Source organism: Salmo salar, chromosome ssa07 (genome assembly GCF_905237065.1).
Source record: "Salmo salar chromosome ssa07, Ssal_v3.1, whole genome shotgun sequence".
Classification (NCBI taxonomy): domain Eukaryota; kingdom Metazoa; phylum Chordata; class Actinopteri; order Salmoniformes; family Salmonidae; genus Salmo; species Salmo salar.
Window position 1 is genome coordinate 44,836,700 of NC_059448.1, and position 25,224 is coordinate 44,861,923.

Here is a 25,224-nt window from a genome sequence, read left to right on the forward strand (position 1 = left end):
GGCCAATGTTGAATGTTTATCATTTTAAGCTGTGAAAAAATACCCTTAAACCTAAACTTGGACCACACATCCACTCCACATAATAATAGGGTAATGATTGCTTTGCAATGCTTGCAGTTAGCCACTGATTCCTTCCAAACCACTCATTGTTGAATTTGCGATTTCCAACTTGTGTAATGTTTATGGCCGATGAGCCCCGACACGTTTTATCTGTAATTTCTCTTTATAATTTGTCTTCCTATGACAAGGATTGAAAAGGATTTGCCAGTAGATTGTCGACTTGATTCATGATGAGGATTTTGAAAGTAAGATGTTGACATCAGTCTGTAGGTATGTGATTTGATGTTATTTTATCTGTGGCCAATGACCTTGAGCCTTCTTGGATGGGCACTTCTAATGTAACTCTATGGCAGCACCCAAGGGACCTGAATTTTCGAGCTCTCCCTGCAGATTCTCCTCATGAGTGACAGAACACTGAGCCAATCGCAGCGTAACTAGAGAACATTACCAACCCCTACGCTCTGTATTTTCCTCTGGCCCACCACCACAGAAAGCACTGATCTAGTCTGAAACACCTGCATTTTGGAGCTGCCTTAATCAAGAAAGCAAAAAAGAGACCAGCTTCATTAACTTAATGATTTTTTAAAAACTTTTTTTATACGTTGTTTGCAAACTGATATGTGACACTTATTAATGCCAAAAATAACATGCAAAGCAGGCTCTTCCCCACCTGCCCTGAATGACAGGTCGCCACTGGTGTTAACAGTCATATAAAACCCTGCCCTGAAAGGAAACTTGGACTGAAAATAATTTGTATGACATAGGAAAAGACCACACATTCACATGGATTTGCACAAAGTGTGCCGTTCAGATTTGTCACTTCAAGCACAAATGTATCATACTTTGAGTAAAACTATGGCTCACTGACTTAAAGCAACAATATGTAACTATTGGGAGACCTGACCAAATTCACATAGAAATGTGAGTTATAGAAAGGCCCTAAAAATTGTCAAAGACCCCAGCCATCCCAGTCATAGACTGTTCTCTCTACTACCACATGGCAAGCGGTACCGGAGTGCCAAGTCTAGGACAAAAAGGCTTCTCAACAGTTTTTACCCCCAACCCATAAGATTCCTGAACAGGTAATCAAATGGCTAACCGGGCTATCTGCATTGTGTCCCACCACCCGCCAACCCGTCTTTTACGCTACTGCTACTCTCTGTTTATCATATATGCATAGTCACTTTAACTATACATTCATGTACATACTACCTCAATTGGCCTGACCAACCAGTGCCCAAGCACATTGGCTAACCGGGCTATCTGCATCGTGTCCCGCCAACCCGTCTTTTACGCTACTGCTACTCTCTGTTTATCATATATGCATAGTCACTTTAACCATATCTACATGTACATACTACCTCAATCAGCCTGACTAACCGGTGTCTGTATATAGCCTTGCTACTTATTTTTCACTCTTTTTACTGTTGTTTTCATTTATTTACTTACCTATTGTTCACCAAATACCTTTTTGCACTGTTGGTTAGAGCCTGTAAGTAAGCATTTCATTGTATTCATCGCAAGTGACAAATAAACTTTGATTTGATTTATAGATGTCACTCATTGAATGCGGTAGATATGTTTTATGTGTTTTATTTCTATGCTCCCCGTTTTTAATTTCGGTTTTGTACACCAGCTTCAAACAGCTGAAAATACAATATTTTTGGTTATTTAAAATATACTTTTTCACTATATATTGCTTGTTTTGTCACAAACTGAAATTAGGAAAACTACAATTTTAGCAACCACGAAATGGCGGAGGGGTTTCTGCATATTGCACCTTTTAAATCGTTGTGCAACAACATCTGATCTTTCAGCTCTAAAAACTGAATTTCTACTGGTGTGGTCGTTTTATATTATATTCATCTTATATTCTGGCAACCATTTTCTGTGTCTGTTTGGTGTAACGTTGATGTAATATTCTCCTAACCCTCAGAACTGGATACTGGAATATTTTTGCAATGTTCCAATTAAACTTGTCTTGAACATCAATATTGAACATTCGGAGAACATGGTAACCACGTTCTGGGTAAGTTCTGTTTGACACATCATTGGAACATTCCTATGAAAACGTTTTGCTAATGACTTGACGAGACTCTAAGTGAATGTTCTCTAACGTTTGTTAGCTGGGTCGCTATGTCATAGTTAGCTAGATCATTTTAAATAATATATTATTAGCGAAATCGCTACCTTGCTAGTTATTTTGGCTATACTTCTTAAAGCCTGTTAACAAGCAAACAAACTTATATTGCAGCTAGAATGGAGTGCTGGTTGCATATTCCAAGTCGTTGGAAAACTGTTTTAGCTGGTTACTTTTGCATGTTCCCGTCAGGACCTAATCATCCCTTTGCGTCAGCACATGCCATAATTGTGAACTTTTACAGACAGTCGGCTACAGATAGCTAGTACTGCAAGTAATTGTGTACTACGGACAGTTTGCTGCAAAACTGTAATATACCCTAGTTCACCACAAGGTGGCAGTAAATACCAACAAATTAATCAAGGAACCATGAATAACAGTTGGTGTGGACGTTTGATGGATGATTAGTAACATGTGTAGGGACGCAGATGTATTAGTAACATGTTTATTAGGAACATGTGTAGGGACGCAGATGTAATTGCAGGGTACAGTAAAAATATAATGTGCCGTGCTCCAACAGTGCAGGTCAAATAAAAAATGAATAAAAAGAAGAGTGAGACAAGATGATGATATAATAATATATAACTGGGGGCAGGGTAAGAGTGAATGAAACATAAATATAAAAAATAATACTATATACTTATTTACACTGTAGCAATGATAAATGTCCATTGGGAGTAGAATATCCATAAAGGGGAAGGAAGTCCAGGGGTAGCAGGTACCTAGCTGCCTAGTGGCTGTTGAGCAGCCTGATGGTCTGGGGGTAAAAGCCAGTCTGACAGTTTGTCAGAGTTGGGATGTCCCAGGTATACCGTTTAGACTTTTCCTATCAATTAAATTCAAAGGGCTTTATTGGCAAGGGAAACATATGTTTACATTGCCAAAGCAAGTGAAATGGATAATAAACCGTAAACAATACTCTCAAAAGTTCCAAAGGAATAGAGACATTTCAAATGTCATAGTATGGCTATATATAGTGTTGTAATGATGGCCAAATAGTTAAAGTACAGAAGGGAAAATAATAAACATAAATATGGGTTGTATTTACAGTGGTGTTTGTTCTTCACTGGTTGACCTTTTCTTGTGGCAACAGGTCACAAATATTCCTGCTTTGATGGCACACTGGTATTTCACCCAATAGATATGGGAGTTTATCAAAATTTGATTTGTTTTCAAATCTCTGTGGGCCTGTGTAATCTGAGGGAAATATGTGTCTCTAATGTGGTCATACATTTGGCAGGAGGTTAGGAAGTGCAGCTCAGTTTCCACATCATTTTGTGGGCAGTGTGCACGTAGCCTGCCTTATCTTGAGAGCCAGGTCTGCCTACGGCAGCCTGCCTTATCTTGAGAGCCAGGTCTGCCTACGGCAGCCTGCCTTATCTTGAGAGCCAGGTCTGCCTACGGCAGCCTGCCTTATCTTGAGCCAGGTCTGCCTACGGCAGCCTGCCTTATCTTGAGAGCCAGGTCTGCCTACGGCGCCTGCCTATCTTGAGAGCCAGGTCTGCCTACGGCAGCCTGCCTTATCTTGAGAGCCAGGTCTGCCTACGGCAGCCTGCCTTATCTTGAGAGCCAGGTCTGCCTACGGCAGCCTGCCTTATCTTGAGAGCCAGGTCTGCCTACGGCAGCCTGCCTTATCTTGAGCCAGGTCTGCCTACGGCAGCCTGCCTTATCTTGAGAGCCAGGTCTGCCTACGGCAGCCTGCCTTATCTTGAGAGCCAGGTCTGCCTACGGCAGCCTGCCTTATCTTGAGAGCCAGGTCTGCCTACGGCAGCCTGCCTTATCTTGAGAGCCAGGTCTGCCTACGGCAGCCTGCCTTATCTTGAGAGCCAGGTCTGCCTACGGCAGCCTGCCTTATCTTGAGAGCCAGGTCTGCCTACGCCAGCCTGCCTTATCTTGAGAGCCAGGTCTGCCTACAGCGGCCTCTCAATAGCAAGGCTATGCTCTCTGAGTCTGTCAAAGCTTTCCTTAATTTAGGGTCAGTCACAGTGGTCAGGTATTCTGCCACTGTGTACTCTCTGTTTAGGGCCCAATAGCATCTAGCTTGATCAGTTTTTTTTGTGAGTAGTTTTCAATGTGTCAAATAATTATGGCTTTGTTTTCTCGTGATTTGGTTGGGTCTAACGTTGTTGCTTTGTGGGGTCTGTTTGTGTTTGTGAACAGAGCCCCGGGACCAGCTTGCTTAGGGGACTCTTCTCTAGCTTCATCTCTCTCTGTAGGTGATGGCTTTCTTGTGGAAGGTTTGGGAATCTATTTCCATTTAGGTGCTTGTCGAATTGAGTGGCTCTTTTCTGGGTTTTGATCATTAGCGGGTATCGGCCTAATTCAGCTCTGCATGCATTATTTGGTGTTTTACGTTATACAGATAGTTTTACAGAATTCTGAATATCTCTCTGGCCTACAGAACAGCATATGTCTCATGAAGGGACTTTGCACTTCTTGTTCAAAGTCTCATAAAGAAAGTGTTCCCTTCTGAGTCCAACCTCTACTGTTCCACATCTTGTAAGGAAGAAAATACTTGATTTGTTTATACTTTTTTTAACCTTTCCTGTTTGAGTATACGCTTTATGACAAAAATAGTCTTTGTGAATTTCCCCAGGCTTTTTAAATAAGACTTTTATCATTTCAGTCAGACAGCAGACTGATAGAACCAAAAGTCAATTTTTATTTTGGGATGATCAGTACTGAGAAAGTTTATGTTGGCAAGTGGCACACTGGTAGGCTTTCCATGCTTTGTGCCAAAAGGCCCCTGCCCACTGTTGGGAAAACATGGAAAACTGTGACTATAAATATGACCCCAATAGCCAACTCTGCAGGAAAACAAGGAGAGTGTTGCTCAGTGGACTTTGGACTACTAGGTAATAGGTGTGTGATTGACTGTTACCTTTGTGATTATTGAGCTCCGTGCTCCTGTCTCAATCGTTATTCGCTGTCCTTCAGCCTCAATTATGTCAACATTTTCTGACTTACTTGCTTCCAGCCTATTCCGGTGTTATTCACCCAGAGAAGTGTGTAACAGATAGGTCTACCTCTGAGTAAGAATCATACCACTGCCTGTGACGTCCAATCACAAGCCCCAGGGACCGACCTTTGTCCCCTTTTACAATGGACAGGTGTCGTGGGAGCAGAATGGTCAGTAATGTTCTAGAAAAATAACCAATGTCATGCAAACCTAGTTTTTAGACCCTTTAACAATAGCGTTCACCTGTATCCAATGTCACATTTCCCCCACAATGAGCTGTTCAGAAAGCTGATACCAGCCAATGTGCTGTTGCATGGGGCCTTTTAATGCATACGTGATTGATGTCACTTCGAATTCACTTGGTCATAGCAGTCAGGCCGGGGGCAAAGGCCACTTTCACTGTGCCAGTGTGTGGGAGCTGTATGTGCTGTGAGTCAGTGGAAAGGCATCATACTAGGCCCTGCCTTTGTTTTCCAGGTTAGTTTATGTAAAACTGATTCCAACCCCCCCCCCCAACTTCCACTCTTCCAGTATTTCTCATGAGTTTACTTCACCTGGGAAAAACTGTCTCTTGCCCCAGGTAAAGATTTCAGAGTAAATTACCTTCAGGCATGCACAGTCAGAGGGGTTTTTATGATAGAGAAGTCTGTCAGGTGCACCACATTGCTAGGCTATCTCTGTTTTTAAGCAGGTCAGCGTCTGTAAACATCCGGTCCACACAGGTAAGGTCAGATATAAAAGGAAATCATGTCTAAAATAATCTTTTCTTTTTTTTTATCATTGGGATATTTTTTCATTTGAATGACCCAGGCTCCTGAGTGGCCCAGCAGTCTAAGGCACTGCATCTCGGTGCTTGAGGCGTCACTACAGACACCCTGGATCGAATCCAGGCTGTATCACAACCGGCCGTGATTAGGAGTCCCATAGGGCGGTGCACAATTGGCCCAGCATCGTCCGGATTTGGCCGGTGTAGGCAGTCGTTGTAAATAATAATTTGTTCTTAACTGACTTGCCTAGTTAAATAAAGTATTTTTTTTATTTGTTTTACCCTCTAAACAAGATTGCATCCCATCATTACAGCATCTGAAATAATCGATTTAGGCTAAGGTCAGGTGTGACTGTTATCTGGTGTGTGTGTGGGTCAGAAATGTGAATAAAAGCAATGCTGGCCTAATCACTCTAGGATGATACATCTTTGTCATTAACTGTACAAAGTGTGCATCAGAGGAAGAACCTTCAAAAACATCACATGATTAGACCTAAATCCTTTTAGGAAACACCTTTCCCAGTCTCTGGGTGGAATTATTTTCTGCATTAAAGGAGCACTACAGCCATTCTATCCTGCATTATTACATAATGTACCTTTTTTACTGTGTTTGTTTAGAATGAGGGGACAGGGCTGGTGGTGATATGTGTGTTGTACACACATCCCGTGTTGGGCTCAGGCCTCCATTCCCTGCATGTTTTGACCACTGTCTGAGAAATAGCCCGTCCCTTGGCTTCTCCTGAGGGAACTACTGTGATTGTCTGGTGTTCCTGTGAAGCCCGGTTGCATTCCTCAGACACCACCACCAGGCAGACACCAGTGAACCACCCAGATTGTCGCAGCATCGCTTCATACATCTCCTCACATACCTTGGTGTTCCTGGTGTCTACGGAACACACCGGTTCCCAGAACATAGAATAACACAAAGCATCACCTCACTTTATCAGCTCGTAGGCAGCCAGATCTCACTGGGATGTTTATTGGACAGGAATGTCTTACTGAGCAGAGACATTCTCATCGCATACTGTTGATAGACCTATTAGGCTACTTATTACTGGTGTCTCTTCAGATTTGTTTCACATCATGGCGCATTGTCAGAGGTAATGACATTTGGAATAATGTACACATCAATACACACACCCAAAGGCGTTCTCCTTGACAGCCGTCATAACCATCCCCCACACCTCCAGGCCACAGCAGATCCCGTAACTAAACTCTCCCTCCTTTTTCCCACGTTATGGTGCGTTCCGTTGAATATTGAGTCAAACCGATCATCCAGTTCAGGCTGCGGTTCTGGCTCATGCAGGAGCAGCACTGCTTGCGCGTAGGTCTGTCGCTCACAATGCCTGTATGGTCTCTACCATGACTGTCACTGACCACAGTCCTCATGATGTAAAATGGTGGAGGAGTGTGGGGTCTGCTGACCACCTGTAGTGACCTTTGACACCTCCAGTGCCACACAGACACAACTCTCTCTTCTGCCCAGGTCTCTCGCTCTCTCGCTCAATTCAAAGGGATTTATTGGCATGGTAAACATGTTTACATTTACAAATGGATAATAAACACAAGCAAAATAAACAAATGACATTACACTCATAAAAGTTCCAAAGGAATAGAGACACTTCAAATGTCATATTATGGCTATATACGGTGTTGTAACCATGTGCAAATAGTTAAGGTACAAAAGGCAAAATAAATAAACATAAATATTGGTTGTATTTACAATGGTGTTTGTATTCACTGCTTGCCTGTGTGGCAACAGGTCACACATCTTGCTGTTGTGATGGCACACTGTGATATTTCACCCAATAGATATGGGAGTTTATCAAAATTGGATTTGTTTTCAAATTCTTTGTGGGTCTGTGTAATCTGGGGGGAAATGTCTCTAATATAGTTGGTAGGAGGTTAGGAAGTGCAGCTCAGTTTCCACCTCATTTTTGTTGGCAGTGTGCACATAGCCTGTCTTCTCTTGAGAGCCAGGTCTGCCTACGGCGGCCTCTCTCAATAGCAAGGCTATGCTCACTGAGTCTGTACATAGTCAAAGCTTTCCTTAATTTGTTTAGTCTTTTTTTTTTTCTTGTTGATTTTTGCTCTCCCATCCCTCTCTTTATCCGTGCCCTTATTCCCTATAATCTACTTTCCACCTTTTTAGTCCTATATTTTTCTTCCTGTTTGACTTGTCTGAACTCCCTATGTTCTTCGCTCTCACACTGTCTCACACTCGGGCTCTCTTTCTCTCACACTCTTTCTCTTGCTCCCTCTTTCTCTCACTCACACTTAGGGAATTCCTCCACTGTCCTCTAGGCCTCCACTACTAGTCGTACTGATTCTGAGTGCAGACCACATAGGAAGCGGTAGAGTGGCACTACAGCTGCGGTCAGTGCAGTCTGCCCTTCACTATAGACAAGTACTGTGTCACTGTGCACAATGCCACCTGTAGCAACGAGGCAGGAAGGCCAACGGAAACACTGGAATGACTTGACCCAGTAACAGCAGTACAACAAACACATGCTGGAGACACGTGGTTCAGAGGAATCAAGGAAAGAATGTCAGGATTGTAGAGCCTGAGTGTGAGAGCGAAGAACATAGGGAGTTCAGACAAGTCAAACAGGAAGAAAAATATAGGACTAAAGGTGGAAAGTAGATTATAGGGAATAGGTTGATTTCCTTTGAGGTCTCTCAATATATTCACACCATTATCCCCAATCTGTTTATATTGGAACATATTGTTGACGGTTTCAGAAGCTATCTAAGTAACACCTTGACATTGACCCAAACCGTGTGGAAATTGGTCTTTTGAAAGCTGTCAAATTTGGCTTCATCCCTCATGTGGGTTGTTATCAGCGTCAGACAGGGCCATAATATAAATCCAATCCTTCTGTCTCAAAAGACTGACAGAGGCTTTTAGGTGTGCTGACAGGGTGCCTGTCTGAAGGGTAATCGTCTAGTCAGACAGAGGGACTAGATTATGCTTTGTCTAAGAGCCCTCAATTTGTCCTGATCTGACTTAAACTAGCCCACTCTAAAGGCCAGACTGATGTAATCCCTCAAAAATCCCTCAAATACAGTTCAAATCAAATGTTATTGGTCACATACACATGGATAGCAGATGTTGTGAGTGTAGCGTTATGCTTCTAGATCTGACAGCGCAGCAGTATTTAACAGGTAATATCTAACAATTCCACAACAAAACCTAATACACACAATCTAGTAGAGGAATGGGATAAGAATATATAAATATAAAATATCTGGATGAGCAGCGACAGAGCGGCTAAGATGCAATAGATAGTGAAGTATATGCATATGAGATGAGTAATGCGAGAGATATATTCATTCATTCATTCATTCTTAAAGTGACCAGTGTTCCATTTATTAAATTGGCCAATGATATCAAGTCTGTAGGTAGGCAGCCACCTCTATGCTAGTGGGTGGGTTTTTGGTGACAAGCCACATTTATTTATTTTTTTCTTCAGCCTCCTAAGGTTGAAGAGGTGCTGTTGCTCTTTCTTCACACTGTCTGTGTGGGTGGACCATTTTCAGCTTGTCGGTGATATGTACACCGAGGAACTTAAAACTTTCCTCCTTCTCCACTGCTGTCCTGTTGATGTGGATAGGGAGGTGCTCCCTTTTTGCTGTTTCCTGAAGTCCACGGTCAGTTCTCGCCCTCATCAGGTTATCGTCAGTGATCAAATATAACCTGATGTTTAATCATTGAGAACCTGATAAGGGTGAATATTGTATTTGAGGTGTTACATGAGGTTGGAGGTGACCAGAACGGAGCAGGGGCCTGCTTCATCTGTTTCCTAAAAAGCACTCCCTGCTTAGGCTCTCAGCAAACGAACTTCCGACAGGAGGCAACAGTTGTTTTCTTCCCCCAATTAGGAAAGGGGTGGGTAGGGTCCTCCTACACATGTGAGAGGGGTAGGCTGTCTGGCCTATAGATAGAAAGAGAGAAGAGTATTGTGAGGACATCTAGGCGACCTGGTAACCCTGTGGGTGCTGCACAGAGCGTGAGGGGTGAAGGACAGTTCTCTGACTGAGTCTTCTCTGCTGGGTGGCTATCCTAGCTGGCCGTCTGAGGATGCCGCGAAGGGGACATCGCTATGGCTACAGCAGGCTGTGGTATGTACTAGAGCCTATACTCCCATACAGCGTGTGCCACAGACGTATCTCTCTGTCTGAATGGGTCATTGGGGAAGGCACTGAATGACTGAAGGAGTAATTGTGTTTCTGAGGCACTTCCTGCACTACCGTGATTGAGCGTTCACAAGGCAGGGGTGAGCTTGCGTTGTTGCATGCAGCATCGGACATGGTGGTATTGTGTGGTTGTTACCTGGTGGAGTTGTGTTGGTGTGTTATGTCATCTCGTGCCCTGCGACGTAAAGGTCTTAGTGGTGTCACCTTTTTGGATCCGGGTGTAGGGTATGGTGTTATTCATGTTGTACTTGTTGAACAAGCAATCATTTCCTGCTCTTTTTTTCCCCCATCTTCATCGTGTAGGCCTGGACTGCGAAGAGGGAGCTCCTTCACCTTCCTCACCTCCGGACCTCAATGGGACTTCAGTCTGGTGAGTACAGCCTCCATCCAGCTCCTCTTGTTTTTGTGTCTCCCTGTTCCCTCACAGGACCAGTACCGTGGCTCATTCCATTATCCTCCCCATTTTGTCCTGGCATTATTTGGGATGATTATGGCTCTCTGGCCTGTTTGTGCGGACAGGGAGTGACTGTCCCTGTTATAACTCTGTCATAACTGTCTGTTTTGGCTTCAAATCAGGCCTTAGTGTTTTTAAACAGGCACGGAAGCAAATGGACCTGTTCATTCTCAAAGCTGTAAAGTTCCTCTGACTTTGACCACAGACTCTGTGCACTTAAGTTTAGGAAAAAGTAATTTATTAGTAAACGATAATGACAAATGACTGATCCACTTTGGTCTTCAGGTTTTGAGGGGAGGTTTGGACTGCATCTTGGATGCATCCGGCATCACATGTGTATCGTTATTCAGAACATAGTCCATTACTCCATAGTGGATGATGTTGTCACTATTACACACGTATTACTCATCTGGAATCTGCGTAGTTCATGATAACCTTGATCGTCAAAAGTAAAGGCATTCAAGCTAAACCTTGAATCACTCATGCAGCATCAGAAACCCTGTAAACTGATTAACTATGTATGCATGCCAGTGCAGTTTGTTTAGGCAACTCGCAATCACCTCTGAGTGAGAGGTGACGTAAGCCCTCTGCAGGTCTATCTGATCCTCCATTCAGGAACGTTTTAATTGCATGACACCCTCACAGCTGATGCCGGGCACAGGACAGATTCCCCACACTACCCAGTGATCCAACAGTGAACAAACAAGAACAATCTTCCTGTTTCTATTTCCCCTTCAACATAATGGAATCAACATAGCTCTTGTTCCTCTCAGATTGGCCGGCCTGCTGTTTACAGTAAAACCTAGACCTAAATACGATCGCTGATTGGAAACAGAGTTGAGATTAGAGAAAGGAACTGAACGACAAGGCCTGGACTATTCCAGGTTTTATGAGTGAACTCCAGCTGAAACCCTATCCATCGTTCAACTGAGTCGGGGAGAGGAGGAGATGAAAAGCAGGAGGGAGGGAGGGAGCGATAGAGGAGAGGAAGACAGAGGCTCTTCATCTCGTGCCAAACGTTGCCTTTGAATCCACACATTTTCTTTAACTGGCACGCTTAGCTCAACCACTACAAGCATACGGCGCTTGTTACCTAGGCTACCCCACCCCCACCCATCAACTCCACTATTATCTCCCCTTTATAAATCTACCCAAAGAGACAGAAGTATAGACAGACAAACTGTGGGCTCCTTTCTTCTCCTTTGTCTCCCATCCCCTCTTATCTCTACCTTGAAACTTGAATAAAGTCAGGAGGATCCTGTGCTTTGATGGGGTAGGTAGGGGACTTTCTGGAGGCTGGGGCAGGCATAGTACAGTTTAGGTGGGGGGGGACCTGTAGTGTTTTTCATATTATCTCAGACTACATTAGCAAGGCCTCAGGGCAGTTCTGTAATGTTGAGAATGTGATTTAGGTTTCCAGCTCTGCAAAAAAAACAGCCAATCAAACCCACCTGCTTTTGTGTGAATGTAGGCAGGTAATTAATAGGAGAGATGGCAGCTTTTCTGTCTCTCCCAGCGACGTGTTCAGACAGCCAGAATGTCAGTCAGCATCTCTTTCCATGCAAACGTTCCCACTTCAAACAGGTGTGCGTGCGCGCCTAGGAATTGAGATTTGTATTTTGATGTGCCTATATGCATGGAATGTGCTTGTAAGTGCAAGCACCCTAATTCAATGACATCACATTAACCTACCCAGCACATACCAAAAGACTGAGGTGGGGTACTAACTATATGACCTCTGATTATCATAGTCTCTGTTCTAGAATCTCTTGAGGGTCCATTGCATTCCTTAACACAGTGTTGACCCCACTGCCCCCACCTTTTTCTAGGCCTACCTACCTACCTCATAGCTTTGCTTTGTGCTGGTAATTACATAGAGCCTGCCAGGTTGTGTATTCTGGCAGCTGACCAGGTCATGGTTTTATGGTGCCATTATCACATGACGCACACAAACAGGCCAGCACAATAATAGGCCAGGGGTGTGTGTGTGTGAGAATAAAGAACTCCACTGTTGCCTCAGTCCCAACCACCACTCTGCCCTTTCTACACTTCTCCCCATCCTCCATCTACCACGCTCTTCTTCTCTGACTGTATCAAGCTTAACAAATATCACCTAGTTCTTTATAGCTAATCCCACATGACAATTTTTTTCTCAGGCCTACGCTGGGTTTGTTTAAAAGTTCAGTTTAGCCTAGCCTGTGATGTCATGGTAATGTAAAACTGTATCATTTGCATGGGCAACAGCAGTCAACAGAGACGCCGCAAACTGCCCTCAAACAAGCCCCGTTGTCTGGGGGAGGCTCTGAAGAGAAGACCCCTCTAGCCCAGACTTGCATTGCATCGGCACTAGGTTGTTAGGTTGGGGCGGCAAGTAGCCTAGTGGTTAGAGCGTTTGACTAGTAACCGAAAGGTTGCGAGATTGAATCCCCGAGGTGACAAGGTAAAAATCTGTCGTTCTGCCCCTGAACAAGGCAGTTAACCCACTGTTCCTAGGCCGTCATTGTAAATAAGAATTTGTTCTTAACTGACTTGCCTAGTTAAATAAAGGTTAACAAATAAGAGCTGAGGAACTTCTACATTATGCCTCTAGTCCAGTGTAAACTTTCCATCTAACCTGGCCCACCCTTTTGATGATTTAATCAAAAAACTGATCCAAAACCCATTGTTATTTTAAAAGCTAGCCTAGCACTATACAGTTAAGCCCTCTGATGATGATAATAACAAGACATTAAAAGGGTTTTTCTCTGATCAATCACTCAAATTCCTTTTGAATGGGGATCAGCTTAATGATTAGTCGTTCAGTCACTAGCTGATTAAACACTAGTCTAAAGCTATTGGCTAATGAGCATTTTTTATAGATAGTTGATGAATGGCTGCACTGTAGCCTTTTGATCAGATTTCCAGTTTCAGCCTCTCCTTTTACCATCAGCTCTACTATAAACAAGAGTTTAATTGATTGATCCATGATCCCACTTCCCTCATTAGCTTCAGGAAAGGTCCTAACTGCCTCAATTAGATTACCTTAAAAAAAAAACTGACAGAGCATGAAACTACTGTATTCAACAGCTGTAGCACTCAATGAGAATCTCTTGATTAGGAGCTGTACTGTAGTGTTGCGCAATTCTCTCTTAGCCAAAGCATTGTTCACTCCCCTTAGTAGGCTAGTTAATCATCTAGCCTTGTTCTCTCATCTGGAGCATTGCATATGTAGGCCCCTTGTGTCCCCTTTACGAACCATGCAAATGTACATTTTTCTCACTTTGTGTGATCAGATATTGCACAAGGTGTTCTCTTTATATTGCACAATGAATTCTCTTACTGAAGGAAAGCTAACAGGTTTGAGGAAGAAATGGCCATTTACCCCCTTCAAAACCAACTATTCATAACAAACAGCTACCTCAACTTACAGTCCTACCCTGTCCGGTCTGTCACCCTGTACACCGGTGGTCACTTCTCGGCTTCCTAAATGCCCTGTGATGCCCCTCTACTCCCTCCGTGGTTAATGTGCCCTAATGACAGCGCCCTAAGAGCCCCGGCAATCAGGCGACGCCAGCGCTCCTCCAGCCTTTACAACCCTAGTCACATACACACAAACTCAGGGCCAACCATCTCACCTGCCAGCTGGTCTTCTCCCCAGGTGTTCAAGTGCTCTTGTGCTTCACCCTTTCCTGTTCCCAATGGAACCTCCAGGGGTGAACATTGTCCCTGGGGCAATAGGGCTTAGCAATGGGGCAGTTCTTCTCTTCACTGGGGCTATTCTCATACCAATGAGACCAGGATGGGACAGGGTAATGGGGCAGAGTGGTGGTGTTTTGTCTATTCTTATTGAACTATTTCTAACATCAGAGAGCAGCAGGAGTCCAGACGCGATGTAACCGTTTTGTGTGAATTGGAGAGACTTGGGCTCCCGAGTGGCGCAGCGGTCTAAGGCACTGCATCTCAGTGCAAGAGGCATCACTACAGTCCCTGGTTCGAATCCAGGCTGTATCACATCCGGCTGTGATTGGGAGTCCCATAGGGCGGCGCGCAATTGGCTCAGCGTTGTCCAGGTTTGGCCGGGATAGGGTGTCATTGTAAATAAGAATTTGTTCTTAACTGACTTGCCTAGTTAAATAAAGGTTGCACACACTCATGAGTGTCTGTGTGTAGCTTTTTGGGTATCTGCCTAAGAGTGTCTGTGGGGGTATTGGTGTCTACCTGTGTATAGATATTGGTAAGTTTCTGTCAATTTTTATAATAACAATCTCATTTCCATCTGTCCCCAGAAGCGGAAGCTGAGAGAGAAGGATGACTCTGATGCAGTCAGCCTGTGCAGCTTTGACTTCAAGGTAAAACACACAATGAACCGTCCCATAACACTGATCTGAGTTCACAATATAGATACCCTGAACCAGCATTACTGATCCTAGATCAGTTTGTCAAGGTGACGCACACAGTTCTGTAAACTGTTGTTGTCCCCAAGAGTTGTTGACATTCATGAATGTACGGGAAATTGCAATCTAGACTTAGAATGACATTACAATGGATCATTTGGTGCCAACATGGACAGTTTCCTGACCTCTGTATATCTTTGGCTGAGGTCTGAAGAAGCTAGGCCTATAGGCTATCCAAAGTCTAGCCCTGTCCTGTTTGTTTGTGATACTTGAGCATATCACTGAAAACCATCCAGATAAGGACCATGTTTGTTTACAGCAACCACCACAACACTCATCAACTCATGTTCAGGGAATTTTATCACCAAATCTACTGCAGTTACTATAATTCTTGTTTTTAGTAAATTGACGAGCAGAACTCATTGGTTGGAAAACATCCTTGTAATGTGGGTCTATTGGTGTTTCTGACACACCCTAGGCCTGTCACCAGTATTCCAACGTGGGATGATTTTCAGAGCAATGCTCTGTTTCGACAGAGGTTTCATTATCACACTCAATCTGGAGGCGAAAGAAAAACACACCTGTTGAGGCGAGGTGCTGGCTAGCGGAGTAGAACACTTGGTAAAGAAAAGGAGAGCTGCCCACTCTATTATTGAATAACCAATGTTTGGACAGACAAACTGTCTTCATCAGGGTGTAATTATCACACTCAAAACATAACAATCACTCTTCTGAGTAATCAGATGATTTAATAGTATCCTGTTAAATTTCTCACAAACCTATATGACAGGCCACATTTCCGGTGAACACTTTTTTTAAACTTTTGATGACAATATGGAGGACATTAGTCCGTTCCTACCCAGCGGAGCCTAGTCTTGTGTTTTTGATCGCTTCTAATTTCTTCAGTAAAATGTTTGGGTCGGAAATGACTTGAAAGCTGAGGGTGGCCTGATGAGACTGTTGATAGTAGTGCATTAAAAAGATTTGCACCATCAAAATTTCTAAACAACCCCACATCATTATGCTCAATCAGATTTAAGCCATCTCACTGGTAGTCTCTATACAAAGACTTGTTATTTTCCTGTAGCATCGTGTGTTTGACATTTTGAGGTGGACTATAGGCTGGTCTATATTTGTCTATACCAGGGAACTCTGTCGGGGTCTTGCCTCACTTTCTAGAGTTAAAATACTAGAATACACAAGGTGACATTTCAGAATGATGTTGTGCATCAGCAGTTTCTCTGTCAGTCACTGATAGTCAGTCAATTAGCTCATGTCCGCTAATATTTTTTTAGACTGCTAAATTAGATTAGCTGTCAGCTATCTGAACTGAACATGTTTCATGAGCTGAAATAAAAGATCCCAGAAATGTTCCATACGCACAAAAGCGCATTTCTTTCAAATTTTGCGCTCAAATTTGTTTACATCACTTTTAGTCAACATTTCTCCTTTGCCAAAATAATCCATCCACCTGACAGGTGTGGCATATCAAGAAGCTGATTAAACAGCATGATATTACACAGGTGCACCTTGTTCTGGGGACAATAGAAGGCCACTCTAAAATGTGCAGTGTTGTCACAATGCCAAAGATGGCTCAAGTTTTGAGGGAGCGTGTAATTGGCATGCTGACTGCAGGAATGTCCACCAGACCTGTTGCCAGAGAATTGAATGTTAAGTTCTCTACCATAAGCCGACTCCAATGTCATTTTCGAGAATTTGGCAGTAAGTCCAACCGGCCTCACAATCACAGACCACATATTTGGCGTTGTGTGGGGGCGAGTGGTTTGCTGATGTCAACGTTGTGAACAGAGTGCCCCATGGTGCAGGTTATGCCATGCCTTGTCTCTGTTGCTTCATTCAGTCCATGATTCTTGCCTGAGGTTCCAACACTTTCATGGTTGAGCTGATTTCAGTCTCCTCATGGTATTATGATGGGATGGACTATAGTGAAATGGAATTGTGGAAACAGACGTAATCCTGTCTGTCATTCAACGGTATCAAAGTCTTATTTTTCCAACGTGTAATTGGTCAACACAAGGAGTTTTTAGACTGTCAGAATGACCACTTCACGATCAGTTATTGTAACACAAGGTACATCCATGCTTCAGGACAGCCATGCTGTGTACTGAGATTGAGCAGACAGATTCACTTAGAAATTGGATGTCCATCCATGTCCCGAGGACGTCGGGAGATGCCTTCAAAACCCTGCTAGGGTATTTTGGATGGAGATGGTGGATGGGCGTAAGCCACAAGCCGTGTGTTGAATCCCAGTGCTAGACAGTGGTTTTACATTTATTTGTTTTAACCCTATCCCAAACCTTAACCTTGTTAGTTCTAGATCTGTCATTCTCATTGAAATCAAGTTTAAGAAGTAGTGTATATGTGCGCTATTTATATGCTTCCCGTTCTTAAGTTTCATTTTTGTGTCTTTAACTTTCGATTTTGTACACCAGCATCAAACAGCTGAAAATACAATATTTTCAGTTATTAAAAATATATTTCACAGCCGTTTAAATGGTACAATGATTCTCTACACTTTACAGTTGAGTTTTCTTTTTTTTTTTTTAACCCTATCGCCAACCCTTAACTCTTAACTTAACCGTTCAGAATGAGAGACAGCAGCAGTGCAACCCCAGATGCAGCTGCTCCAGTAGGAGAAACCCAGGGTGTCCAAAACACTTAGACGTTTGGCGCAACTTCTACATTTTACATTTGGAGAAACATTTGCAGTGCAGTGATTTAAGCAAAGTTTAAAGGCTCTTGTAGTGTATGACTGAGGTCAAACCACTCACTGACTCACACTAAACACGATCAAAACAAGATTAAGCTCCACTGAGGAAGAACGGACTAATTACAATGAACTTGCCAAGTGAGATTTCATAGAAGTCGTAGTTTGGCAAGGACGGAGAGAGGAATGATTCACTGAACCACTCCTCTGTCATCAAAAGTATGTGTGTACTAGAAATATGACCTGCCATAGAGGTTTGTGACAAATTGAACAGGGTACTATTATTCATCTGATTAGAAAAACCTGCCGTTGTGTCCTTGAACAAGGCACTTAACCCTAACTGCTGCTGTAAATCGCTCTGGATAAGAGCGGCTGCTAAATGACTAAAATGTCAAATGAACTGATTCGGCTGCTAGGTGAACAGTCTAGTCTGGCGAATGGTCCTCGTTTAATAAAGTTAGCTCAAAGCTGAATCAATGTCTGCATACAAGATCACATCATAATGGTATTCTACATAACATAACTGAGTAAAATAGCGTATTATAGTTTTACTGTAAGACAAACACCACCTCATTATGAGATTTCAGGATGATTGTGTGACTTGTTGCATTTTTCTCCCATGTGGCCAGACCTTAACAACGTGCCCCAATAGGTTAAATATGTGCTTTGATTGAAACTCAACACACTCATGCTACAGTTTGCTAACCCATCTGCTGGAAAATCTGCCCACTGTACATAATTCTAAACCACACTGTAGGCTACTTCGGAACAACGCTGTGTAACTCCAGAAGATCTAAATGCATCTCCCCATGATACTGATTGAGATCCAATAGTTGGCATGCAGACGCTGCATGGATGTTTCACCGGTGAAAGTGAGCAATGTGCAGGGAGGGTGCCACGAAAATGTGTGCGTAAATTCCCCCCCACATGCGCAGAATGTGATTCGGATCTTCAGCTCTGGGGAAAAGGGCTCTAGGCGCGGACGGGGCGGTTACCTATGGATTCGCAGTCTCGGCCTATTCACAAACCTGTTGCACCAGATCTGCTCCCATCCCCTGCACGTGTCCCCAAATCCACCTTCAACCACCTCTTTGCTGTCTGGCTCCTTGGCCCAGGTGGAGGGGGTTGAGGCAGGTAAACAACCTATGAACAATAGGCTACTTCTATAGTTCTCTGCCAAAATGTTGCCACAATAAAAACAGTTCAGGGGGGTTGAGTACCTGACTAGAAGGTGTTTGCTGTAAATGCTGCACGCTTGTATTGAGTATTGCCAGTCCTGGCTGGAATCAGGGTTCCTTGAAAAACCTGAAGCCACAAGTTGTAACTTTCCAAGCTTCTTTGACCACCCCTTTTTTCTCGTGTGTGTGTGTGTGTGTGTGTGTGTGCGCTCTATGGAATGTGGCATTGATCAGTTTCATGACAAAGCTGTGCTTCTTGGTTACCTCCACACTGTTTGGTAGCAACCAAAGAAGCCCTGGTTGTGTGCACTGAGTAAAACTCACTTAAGTAAACTATTGAGTAACCAGGGGATGTTTGTCTGGTGTGAAGTCTATCGCTGGTATTGTGTTTAATGGCTGCTCTGTGATGGTTTTAGTGGGGCACTGCTGGATAAGAAGCCCTGTCCTCATCGCCCCTCCAATAGCTGCTGAAGAGACAGACTACTTTAGTTATAGGTTGATTGGCGGTAAGGCAGAGGAATGAGGGACAGAGAGAGACCACAGGAAATTGGGAAACAGGTAGAGGGGGAAGATGGGGAAGAAATGGAGCGAGAACAAAGGAGGCAAATTACAAATAGTAAGAAATGGGGCAATACAGGAGTTGGTGTATCAGAAACGAAACTGTTTTTGTTTTTTTCTTGGCCCACTCAATCTGGCAGTGCCTGGACTTGATACGACCACACTAAAGCCATGAGTCATTATAGTATATGAACACCCGCAGGCCTATTCTCTTCCTGTCTGCTCAAATAAGGACTCACAGACCAAATGTATATAGGGAGGAATAATCCAATAATATCAGATTCATTCCATCTATTGTACCTGAACTCCTGCACCAAACTCCCACCACCAGGGGGCAATGGTTCCACTATTTGTTGAGTGAATTAGTCCCCTTGGAAAGTGTTGGCTGGTATGCCTTCCCCAGAGCTCTAATTAAACACGAGCCTTTTCCTGTACTGCTGATGTGGAGGGCATGTTCAGTTCAGTCCGAACTGTAAGCCCCAAGGCTCTGTTTGTTCCTGGCAGGGAGGTACCGCAGAAGAATAGAGGCTAACGCTATGGCTGAGGTGACTCACTCCTGCCTGCCTCTCTCTGTGTGTGTGTGTGGGGGGAGGATAGTAAAGTGTGGGTGGGTGTGTGTGAGAGGGTAGTATTAAGTAAGTGTGTGTGAATACACATTTGTTTGTCAGACCTTTTTATTAGAGCTGTTTGGACCCGGCGGGTTGAGGGATTTTGTGTTTGTTGCGTTCACGGCCCACCCACGGGTGATGGCCCAGACAGAGGGGTGGCTCAGCCTCCGGTATCCCCGAACGGAGTGACTAACACTGAAATGCACCGCGTTGTCTTCCCTGTGTCTGGATGATTGCACGAAACAGACTCTTTTCCTGTATACACAGACATTCGCATACAATCAATCATGACTTTCTGCACTGGAAATGAACACTGGGGCAGTGGTGTGTTTTTATAGTCTATCTCCTCCAGACTGTCTGTATCCTGGTTCATATTCCAGCAAACAGACATTTACTAAATATTATTATTCAGTCTTATCTGAATAATCATTCACACCATCCTCCCTTCTGGCAAACTGCTCTCCCTTTTTCACAAGTAATCCAGTCATCACCCAAATCAACATGTAGTGAGATTTTCCCCCTGGGCTGTTATTTACCATTTCATTCCTTGCCCGGAGGTGTGAATCCTAGCCACTAGGTGGGTTAGTTTGTGGAGTGGACTCTGCTTGTGGAGTGATGTATGCCAGACTGTCAGAGACCTGTTGGTCTGTATAACATGATCAGTTTTACCTCAGAGTAAACAGTCCTGATGAACACATTCCCAACCATGGTGCCAGTCCTCATGTAGTTTAGCAACAATAACCCATCTGGGCTCTCTCACTTCTGTCACCACACACACACTCACTTTCTCACTCTCACACATGCTTAGTTGCATATGTCCTGTTTCACACCTCAGTATTGACACAGGAGGGTGAATTCGAGCCTTCACATTGGTTTAATTTGTTTGCTACACACACACGCACGCACACACAGACTGGCTAAATGACTAGCAAGGTTTTACATCCCTTCTACCACATAGCACCTCAGCACATTATCCAGTCCATCACACAGTCAACACCTTGGATTCTGTAGTCCATTTGCGCAGCAGTTATATTGGCATGTAGCAACATGTGCGGGGTTTAATGGCTTGCCACAGGAGTTTTCACGTCTCAGTTCACTTTTATTCAAATGGAGAATGAATGTGTCTGGCAGGAAAAGGGAAGCAAGCTTGTCTTTTACTTTAAAACTCTGTTTCAGAATGGCCTGAGTTTAGTTTGTCACTTCGTTCGTTCTACTGTTAAACTGGGTGCAGATGTAAATGCCCCCCCCCCCTTAAAGGGGTACTTTAGGATTTTGTCAATGAAGCCCTTTATCTACTTCCCCGGAGTCTGATGAACTTGTGTGCAGTTTGAAGGAAGTTGATTAGCGCAATGACTGGAAGTCTGTAGTATCTACTAGCATTCTGGGTAATAACGAACTAAACACCCTTCATTTACATCCACCCCACCCCCACACACTACACTTCTGCCCTCAATACACAGGGTCTAGTGCAGACCGTGCGTGCGTGTGATATAATAAGGAGGTGAATGAGTCTTATTGATATTCTAATTGATCTTCATCATCCCCTGCTGATCAGAGCCTGGTAACAGCTCTCTGTCGTTAGCTAAAGCAGACAACAAACACTGGTGCACTTTACACCTTTCACACCAGAAAGCCAGGGGACAAAGAAGTGCTCCATATTTACTCACTCAATGAGATGTGATATTTATTACATGATGGTTAACTCTAGTTATTGGTTCTGTTTGAACTAGATTCTATAGGTGGAAATGTACAACTGCTGTTTCCAAGGAAGTGACTTAATTATCTGAAGTAGAATTCATCTAAGCCTACTTTTTGACATGATTCATCAGTATGAGCGCATTTAAACACATGAAGCAAGTTTCTCTCTTAGTTAGGGCTGCTCAATTAATCGAAATTGCAATGTTGTAAGAGGCTGCATTTTTTTTTTATGCCATGAATGTAACATTCAAATGTAATAAGGGTCTCCTGGGAAACTCTGACCAACACTTTGGGTTCCTTCCCTTTCACAACAACGTCTACTGCACCTGGCTTTTTCATTAGTTGTCATGCCAAACACCAACCATAGAATTGGAATACTCATTTTATTTCTATGATTCTTACTGTTTTGATTTAAATCGGAAGTAAAATCGCAATCATAATATTGGGTTCAAAAATTGCAATTAGATTATTTGCCCATATTGTTGGACTGTAACTTGTTCTCTGATGCGATAGCCACAGATCTCTCATCAGATCTGTGAGTGAATCAGCAGCTATCCCTATTCTCTCTGCTATCTCCACTGGACACTGCACCTTAGCAGGGTGTGTGTGTTTAGTCTCTGGCAGATGACTGCCTTGTTCAAACCTGAACTTTTAGAGATCATTGTTCTGTAATACTGTCTACACATGATGCGTAACTTTTCCTTTCATTTTAACAACAAACCTCACTACATGGAATTTTCCTAGCACTATTGTGTGTGTGCGCGCTTTTTGTTGGTGATTCACACACAAACGGGCTGCTTCGACCAGTATAGCCCTTCAAGAAGAGTCTGATTCCTCCAATAGTAACGCCCCTAAACGGTGGGAGGGGTTCGGAGAGCTTGCTCCTCCCTTTACCAAGGAGTATTTAAACCGCCCCCTCCCTAACTCCACCTCAGACCAAAGTTTAGAATGAGAGAGCCGTAGTGTGTAGAGTGAATTTGTTCTACTCTCACAAAGATATTTTGAACAATAACAAGTCTTTCATATGGAATAATGAAGACTAACTGGATATAGCAGAAACCTTGTTGGATTTTTTTTCTCAACGCTATGGTGGCTTACGATGTACTGGGTAGCTTGGTGCCTATCAAACGGACTCTACAAGCTATAGACTGTCAAAACCAAGCCAACAAAGACTCAGAGGTGAGATTCTGGGCGAAGTAGTGATTTGATCTAGTATGTTCTTTCTGCTGGCTTTGTCATTTGGTATCAGTTGGATAGGAACTTGTTCTCTGCTGCGATAGCCACTGATCTCTTGTCAGATCTGAGTGTATCAGCACCTTGCCCTGTTCTCTCTATCAAAACAAAAAAATTGTCCCATGTTTCGTGAACAACAGCTTCGTCACAAGCATATTTGTCACATACTTCGTATCTCATCTGAACACTGCACCTTAGTAAGGTGTGTGTGTGTGTGTGTGTGTGTGTGTGTGTGTGGGTGGTGTGTTTAGTCTCTGGCAGAACCTTGTTCAATTCAAACTTTTTAGAGATATTTGTTCCATGATACTGTCGGACTGAAGATAACTTTAACCTGTTGCGCAGAGGTCATAAAACCATCCATCCCTTTAGATTCACACAAAAGCCAGCAAAGCTATCTGCCCAGACAGGTAATGTATCCTAGCTCTGGGGGATGAGTAGTTCCTCATCAGCAATGTAACAGCAGGGGACAAATAGCCATACAGAGATCAGCACCATGTTTGCGACTTCTCACCAAATTCTTAATTCCAGTAACATTCTAACTTGGAATGTGTGTGGTTGGAAGTTGGAACTTAATGCCAACATTATTGCACATTTTTAGTTTGCCAGTTGGGATTCCCCCTCCTTTTCTCAGAGCCCTGGGGCAGTGAGGGCAGTGGCTCTCAGGTGTGAGTGCTCACACAGCAGGCTGGGAGCATTCCTCACACACAATTAAAGGGATGGGGGGTAGAACCCAGGTGTGCCTCTTCTCTGACTCACACAGAGCCACTGGTCAGCAGCAGCCTTTCTTACTCACTTCTCTAGTCTCCTTCCTTCCCCCATTCAAGGTTTCTGTGGTTAGATTTCGGAAAGGGCTTCAGGGGGAAGCCAGCGGCTACATTTTCGGTATATCAGAAAGGAGAAGTTGAGTTCTTCAATGAAGTGAGTAGTCGCATTTCTCAACAGATGTTCATGATTGTGACACCCATTTTTAAACCTAAGTCACTCCACAGTTACTCTTTGAGCTCTTTTGTTGGAATCCAGGTTAAACAGTGGTGTTCCACTCCCTCAGAGCCCTGCTATCAGCTATGCTGTAATCAGTGAGAGAGCTGCAGGAGGGACAGCCAAGCCAGCAGGGATTAACATGTGGGGTTACATCAAAGGGAGGCCAGGGGCACAGGAAGGTGCTTTTGGGGGGGGCTGGCTGAAAAAGTGGATACATTTAGTTGATGAGCCTTTGGCTCTTTGGTTGGAGATAACGAGGTAGGAGAATTGGGGGGGGGGGGGGTTATTAAAATCTCACCAGAGGCCAATTTAGGACATTAGGGAAGATTTGAGTGAGTACCCATGGTCCCTCAATCTGTGTTGTGGTGGGTGGTGAGGGGGGGGGTCGGTTGTTCCAAAGATGGTACAGAACGATACAGTCCGGCAGCACAAACCCCGGATATGTCTGGCTTCCTGAAAGGAGCGAGACTGAACAGTATTCCAGGGAGTTCCCTGTAGTCAAACTGCCTGGACTAGGACTAGTTTCTATCAGTCTACATGTTGCTCTCTCCAGCTGATAGTAACACTGGGTGGGCGTACATAGAACCGCACTAGTGGCCTTTGTTATTCCAGGGCCGGTCCCCAAATGACAGGAAAGGCACAATGGGCAACACACGTTTCCAAAGTTTACATTGGAAGACCCCATGATTTCCAAAGCAAATTCACCCTCTCTCTGTTTCCATTGTCCAATGGGGTTTACAGCAGAACTAGTTGGTCAGTGTGGCCGTTATGGTCCTCTCTCCACTCAGTAATGAGGCCCATTAAAATGAAGTCTAAAGAGGTTTAAACCATGCCTGCGTTTTAGGATTGGGATCCTTTTCTGACCGCACCATTTCTGGACCACCGTCAGAGCGGTTCGGATGTGGTCAGCGTTGGTCCTCTCGGTTTATTGGCTCTGTGGTTTAGATAAGTTCCTGGACTGTCTGGCGGTCCTGGTCAAAGACCCTGACCACATTTGGACCATGACCCTAGCTGGCCGCAGCCACTGTGGCTTTCACGCCAGCAGATTCACGCCAGACTCTGGGGTGGATCTGTTCTGCAGCTGTGGTCTGCTTCTGGGGCCAGGAGGAGCTTGAATGGCTCTCTGTTTCGCTGAGCCGAGGCAAAACCCCATTCATGCTGAGTCAGGAGAAGGCTCAGAGAGTTTAAGAGCTTGGGGGTTCCAATAGACATGCAGCATAGATTTCACAAGACAGATGTTTTTATTCACAAAACATGTCTAATTGCATGATATTTATGGTTGTTTTTGAAG

The 25,224-nt window shown here is 43.9% G+C and overlaps 1 protein-coding gene across 3 annotated transcripts in view; it reads left to right on the plus strand.

Annotated features, from left to right (window-relative positions):
* LOC106609352 (neuroepithelial cell-transforming gene 1 protein-like) overlaps positions 1 to 25,224 on the plus strand; it is a 36,575-nt gene that overhangs the window by 5,672 nt on the left and 5,679 nt on the right. The window contains exons 1-3 of one of the 3 annotated variants that reach the window (XM_045722041.1): positions 9,992 to 10,047; positions 10,426 to 10,492; positions 14,842 to 14,904. In XM_045722041.1, coding sequence (XP_045577997.1) covers positions 10,007 to 10,047; positions 10,426 to 10,492; positions 14,842 to 14,904 — 171 coding nt within the window. In that variant the 5' untranslated portion in view covers positions 9,992 to 10,006. Of the gene's footprint in view, positions 1 to 9,991; positions 10,048 to 10,425; positions 10,493 to 14,841; positions 14,905 to 22,642; positions 22,899 to 25,224 lie in introns of those variants that run through there. The other 2 variants (XM_014208104.2, XM_014208107.2) reach the window with 2 other exon arrangements.